The 6,230-nt window shown below is 50.5% G+C and overlaps 1 protein-coding gene across 1 annotated transcript; it reads right to left on the reverse strand.

The window, feature by feature from the left end:
• Positions 1–1,309: 1,309 nt before the first annotated feature.
• On the reverse strand, positions 1,310–1,833 carry LOC119159653 (uncharacterized). Its single transcript, XM_037412479.2, has one exon. The coding sequence runs from the start codon at positions 1,785–1,787 to the stop codon at positions 1,467–1,469; it is 321 nt and encodes a 106-aa protein (XP_037268376.2). The 5' UTR covers positions 1,788–1,833; the 3' UTR covers positions 1,310–1,466.
• Positions 1,834–6,230: the final 4,397 nt, after the last annotated feature.

The raw sequence follows: 6,230 nt of genomic DNA on the forward strand, positions 1-6,230 counted from the left end.
CAATTCCCAAGGTATGTACGTGAGATCTGCCAAATTTTCAACTTCGTTACAGTTTCATTTTAGTGCGGCAGTCAAATATCGTACAGACCACCATTGTGACGCATGGCATTGACGAGGAAATGCGATAGCCGCACAGCTCGATCGATTCGCTGTCGTCTTCTGCCATGCATGTGCTCGTTGATGGCGGCACATATGCCGAGACTGTATCCCAGAGTTCCGCGGTGTGACGTACTTGCAATCCATGTATAAAACTCTTCAATGGAAAGAAAAAGCATCTCCTTCATTGATTGTTACACGGGGCACAAAGGCTGACGTCACTGCCTCGGCAACAATGTTTTTTTTTTTACAGCGAAAGCTGTTATGATCTCACAATAAGGGTCGCGTGCGCCGTATAGTCGTCCGTCCCCGCTGGTGTCCGTAATCACTAACGCGCAAAATGAAATAAAAAACACTAAATAAACACCACACACAAAGGCATTTGAAGACGGGTCAGCTGCTTGCCAGCCTAGTATTCTACCACTGAGTGCGCCGGTGTTGCTTACAACTCCGTTGTAAACTGACCATAGGCAGGCTTCGTGTCGGAAAAGGAATCGCATTAATGTGTGTAATAAAGCGCTTTAGAAACGCTAACCCACCTCCAGGCGCTACACAATGCGAATTACGGAACGATTGGGTCGTCGAATGGTACAACCCATTACAAAAGCGCTAGGCATAATTATTCATCGTCGTCAGCCACACAATAAAAAAAAAATGGCGCAAAAGTCTTTGGTACCACGCTTTTCCGAAGAATGACGAAGAATGGCATAGTGCCTCCCTACAACACAAAAATGGTGTGAATTAATTTAAAAAGAGGGGCACCGTTCCATTCATGGCCTATTCCCTTAGGTGGGTGGCGCCATGTTGTTGAGGAACCAACTAACCAACAATAATTGTGATTTATGGCGTAGTGGCTATGCAAGTGTGCGTGTAGCAGTTGTACCCGAATAGTGTAAAAAAAAAGCTCAGAGTTTTTCCAGCTAGCTTTCTGGAAAAGCGCAACGACAGTGCTCCGCTTTTCTTTTAAGCCTGGTGGTTCTTGGGCAGGTGGGGGGGGGGGGGTGCACACGTATTCGCTACAGCTTAGATGGCATTATAGCGGAACGCGAAGTTTGTGCCAAATGAGCAGCCTCAGTGGTTGTGTGGGTTAGCGCAGCTACGCAAAATTATATGCGAAATGCTCCTGTAAAGCTGCGGCATAGGGGTGAGTGCGGCTCTTCAAACCAGCCATGGGCTCGAGAATCAGTAGATCAACAATTCAATCACTCCGACAGCGTGTCAAAACCAAAATTTTATTTTGCATGCTCGCTTGCTCCGTCATGTGCCGAAGCGTGGGCTGATGTTTCATGCTGGGCATGAATCATCACGCGGCCAGGTCGAAACTTTGCTGAGTATTGGGCGGCAGCAGCGAGTTACAACACGGCGGCCATTTACTTGAGCAGCCCGTGTGACTTGAGCAGCGGCTTGAGCTTGTTGTTACGATTCATGTCCTCGAGGTCGGAGGCACCTCCGAGGCACTCCTTCTTGACGAACACCCTGGGCACCGTGCTGGCGCCGGTCATGTCGGTGAGCACTTTCTGGATGTCGGTGCCGTCCTTGCGGCTGTCCAGCTCCACGGCCTCGTAGGAGACGCCAAGCCCGTCGAAGATCTGCTTGGCCTTCTTGCAGAAGGGACAGTAGCTCTTGGAGAATATCACCACCGGGTTCTCGTTCAGGGTCTCGTCGACGAAGGCCTTCGCTGCTTTGGCCATGGCGGCGAAGACGAACCTTACGACCTTCGGACAGCCGAGACGGCTTCCGCTCTAATTGCGGCGGAAGGATTCTCGTTCCGCTCGGCGCTCGAGCTCAACTTCCTCGTCTTTGTGGCAGCGTATTCGCTTGCTTGCCTGATTGGCCAAGAAAACTATCCGGTTCTTGGCCAATCCTCCAGCTAGGGTATGCGCCACATCGTCAAGGATCTTGACTTGACTTGACTGATCCTCTGATTTTGGCTCGTACTAACTAAGGGTGATTGGTCATGAAAATGGCAGTTACTATAAGAAAAAAAAAGCTTACATATAGACAAAAAAATGAACTGTTCACACAAAAATTATAGAGTGATAAGTTTGCGTACCATGAAAATAACAATAAAACTATAATGAGTAATACAATCAGGTATTGAGAAGAAGACCAAAGTAGTACATTTTGATTGAGAATAAGATGTAATTCTTCTTGTGTGTGCAATAATTTCGCTGATGCAGATGGTCCTATTGCTGTAGCCCAGAAAAGGAGCTTCAAGGCCGTGGTCGTGACCTCATCCGCGCAGCGAACCCATAACTGCGCCTCAGTCCTCACCCTAAACGCCGAAGTAGCGGAACAAGTATGCCTATAAGGTGTTCTTGACAGCAAATGTGAGGTCATCTATACAGCGACTCGTGACCGGCGATCAAAGCCTTCGCACGTGGCGTCGTCTCCAACCAGGCATTACGCAACCTCCGCAGCGCTGACCAGGGTATCCTAAAGCACCACATACTCATCTGGTTGTCACCACAGCACCACATTGTCACCCAGCCTCAACTATATAGACCGCCAAAGATGCTGCGCGCGCGCTTACCGACCGTGCCACCATGGCCAACGTTACTATAAATTAGGTTAGTAGCATTGGTCAGGGCAACCCCATCTACCAGTCGGGATGCACTCATTACAAAGAACGACATCACAAAACACTTTTGCCTTGAACACCGCATTTTCCCGCCCCCATATCTCAAGCTTGAAAAACCGCAGGGGCTCGGCTAACCTCCCTGTCCTTCCTACTTCAATCCTCCTTATTACAAACGCACACGTACTCAAACCTCGCCAAGCATCGCATTTTATACATGGGTTACATGTACGTCACATCCGGGAGCGAGAGGACCGAAAACCGCCATGTTTGTAAACATAAGCAGCTGCCTAGAAGCGGGAGCTTTGCGGGGGTGAAATCCGGTCTCCTGTCGTGCTACTGGCTTCACAATGACTATTTGTGCTGTTTTTGGATGCAGAATAATACACACCATGGCTGTCTAGTGGATAAGGTACTCGGCTGCTTACCTGAGGTCACGGAATCGAATTCCGGCCGCATTCTCGGTGGAGGCGAAAATGCTTGAAGCCTGTGCGCTTAGGCGCGCGTTAAAGAACCCCGGGTTTTCGACATTTCAGGAGTCCTTCACTACGGCGGCTCCCCTAATCGTATAGTGGCTTTGGGACGTTAAACCCCAACCCGTGACTGCAGGCATCAGTTCATCACAGATAGGGATATTTTTGAGTTATGTTCAAGTTGGCAACGTTAACTTACGTGATCGCGTCGCTTTCTCCGGAATGCCATAGATTCACAGAGATGTAGAGCCGACCTTCTCTACTTGAGTAGCCGCGTCCAGTGTTGTGTTAAATAAGGTTAACAGCACAAATTTAATGGACGACGCGAATCGCGACTGAGAACCGAGCTTACTAGTTGCTGGGTTACGGCCGGCATGACCCGACTACTGCCGCAGCATCAGCGTGTTCTAAACACTATAAAAAGCGACAGACGAGCACGCTGAATGTCGCAGCGGGCGCGCCGTCCACGAAAGCGGGATTGATTAATTGATATGTGGGGTTGAACGTCCCAAAACCACCATATGATTATTAGAGACGCCGTAGTGGAGGGCTCCGGAAATTTCGACCACCTGGGGTTCTTTAACGTGCACCCAAATCTGAGTACACGGGCCTACAACATTTCCGCCTCCATCGGAAATGCAGCCACCGCAGCCGGGATTCGAACCCGCGATGTGCGGGTCAGCAGCCGAGTACCTTAGCCACTAGACCACCGCGGCGGGGCACGGAAGCTGGAACATCACTTGAATTGCCCGCCATGCACAGACGCAGAACCAGAGCGTGATGAGCCATCAGCAGTAGACCCCACAAAACCGTTGCTCACGAGGTGAAAATAAACCAAGAATTGCAAACGCCACCGAAACGAGCACAACTGCCGTGACGTCGGAACATTGGTGTAGGCAGCAGCGTGCAAAAGGGGCATTGGCACCTCCCAAACACTGAAATTTCCCCCACCACAATGCAACACGTGTTTGCACCCCCCACCTATACACAATCACATCGAAGCCGATGTCTTACTTCAACGGGGAAAGAGCATAGTAACTATCCTCGACTAGGCCGACGACACGTTGTGATGTAAGCTGCTTTGCTGCTATGCTCTTCACCCATCCACTGCATGGTGGAGTAGTTGTAGCCATCCAGCGAGTTGCAGACCTTCCTTAGCTTGACGTGACTTGTCGAAAGCACCACTAGTTGAGGATGTCGCCGTGTGTCACGGAAGGCAGCAGGTCAGTGTATCATCTTTACCGATGCACAGTTTGTACGGGTCAATATGTGATAGCACATTTCGATTTTCACTCGGTAACATGAAGCTCTAGCACGAGGGCATGATATTATATATCAATGGCTGCCCGGACATATCGGTATTACCGGAAATCAATTAGCCGATGATGCAGCCCACTCAGCCCATGAAGAAACCCGTGTAGTCCCGATTCCTCTATCAAGGAATGATGCAGCAAGACAACTTTACCTGCTGGCTCGAGATCTCACACGCACGTTCTGGTCGTCTACCAGCTTCCAAAGGTGTCAATTTTATGAACTGGATCCTTCGCTCAAGCTAAAGCTACCATCACAACTTTCCCGCTCCGATGCGACACTGTTATGCCGCCTTTGGTTGGGTGTTGCATTTACAAAGGTGTACTCCTTTCGCATTGGTATGGCAGACACTCCTGCATGCGACTACTGCGGAGCTGAAGAGACCATCGAACACGTCCTGTGCAGCTGCGCTTGCTACGACACACAGCGATGCCAGCTCCGGATGGTTTTGAATCGCCTTGACCCCGGACCATTTTGTGTGCAGAAGATACTAGGACCTTGGGCATCTGCCTCAGTTGCGCAGAAAGCAACTAAAGCACTGCTACTTTACCTTAAGTCAACAAACCTGAGCAACCGCCTGTAGACTGTGTGTGCTCCCCGAGTGTGCTCGTGATTGTGTGTACCTTCTCATCTTTCTGCAACCTCTTTTCTCCCCTTTATCCCTTCCCCAGTGCAGGGTAGCAAACCGGATGTGCGTCTGGTTAACCTCCCAGCCTTTCCTTGCATCTTTATCTCTCTCTCTCTCTCTCACTCGGTAACGTACACAAGTCAGTCCAACAAGCTCTTCGAAGTAGGACGGGCAAAGCGTGTGCATGTTTCCTTTCGCCGCATCACACGAATGACGTCGACGAACTCCCACCCAGCGGTAAGCTGCATGCGCAGCCTGACTAGCCTGACTCAGTGTTGACAAACATGGCGGTCGCTCACTTTGCCAGCCGGAAATGACGTCACGTGAAACCCATGTATATCCCGATGCGTACGCCAGCGACATGTGCCCGCCATGCGGACACACGCAACACTCGCACACGCGAGAGACATGCGACAGCCGCACTGGTAGTGTAAAACGCTCACCCCGACTCTACATCCAGCAAGTAGGACAGGTGAGTGGTGAGTGGTTCGTAAGGAAAAGGAAGATGGCACCTAATTTCTGTCTGCCTTCAGGCGACACGGCGCAGTGCCTTATAGGGGTGGGAAGAAGGAGGGATAAAAAGAATAGAGGGAAAATAGATGAAGAAATAGAGAGGCAAGCGACGGAAAATAGAAGGAGATAGAAAAGTAGGGATCTGGTCGAAGCAGTCCAAGGGCGGGGCACCACAATGCGAGAGCTGCACGGCGTCAGGAGACCGCGGAGGGCGAACCAGTCGGCGGGAGCTACGCTGGCGTCGGAGATCGCGAGGGCACGACAGTCCAGCTTGAAATCCTCCGAGAACAGGTACATACACCCAAACGCGCATTTACACCGACGTTTTGTAGAGTTACGTGAGATCAGATGCTATAGCCTTGATTCGTAAAAGATTCGAATACGTTGCCATCACTTTCATTGCTTCGCCCTTGTGGCGAAAATGTGACGTTTATAAGGAGTTACTCAGATGATTTCAATCTGAACGGTTGTTACACCTGCGATTTCCGATGCCACGTTCGCCCTCCGCGACCTCCTGTGGCCGTGCAGCTCTCGCCGTGTGGTGCCCCGTCCTCGGACTTCTGGCAATCGGCTCCCACCTTTCCTATCTCCTTCTTTTTCTGTTACTTGCCTGTCCTACTTCTTTATTTAC

The sequence above is a fragment of the Rhipicephalus microplus genome, chromosome 3 (assembly GCF_043290135.1).
Source record: "Rhipicephalus microplus isolate Deutch F79 chromosome 3, USDA_Rmic, whole genome shotgun sequence".
Taxonomy (NCBI): Eukaryota; Metazoa; Arthropoda; class Arachnida; order Ixodida; family Ixodidae; genus Rhipicephalus; species Rhipicephalus microplus.

What these genes read in the sequence shown, in the direction of transcription:
- LOC119159653 (XM_037412479.2), bottom strand. Translation starts at nt 1,787, where the DNA reads ATGGCCAAAGCAGCGAAGGCCTTCGTCGACGAGACCCTGAACGAGAAC.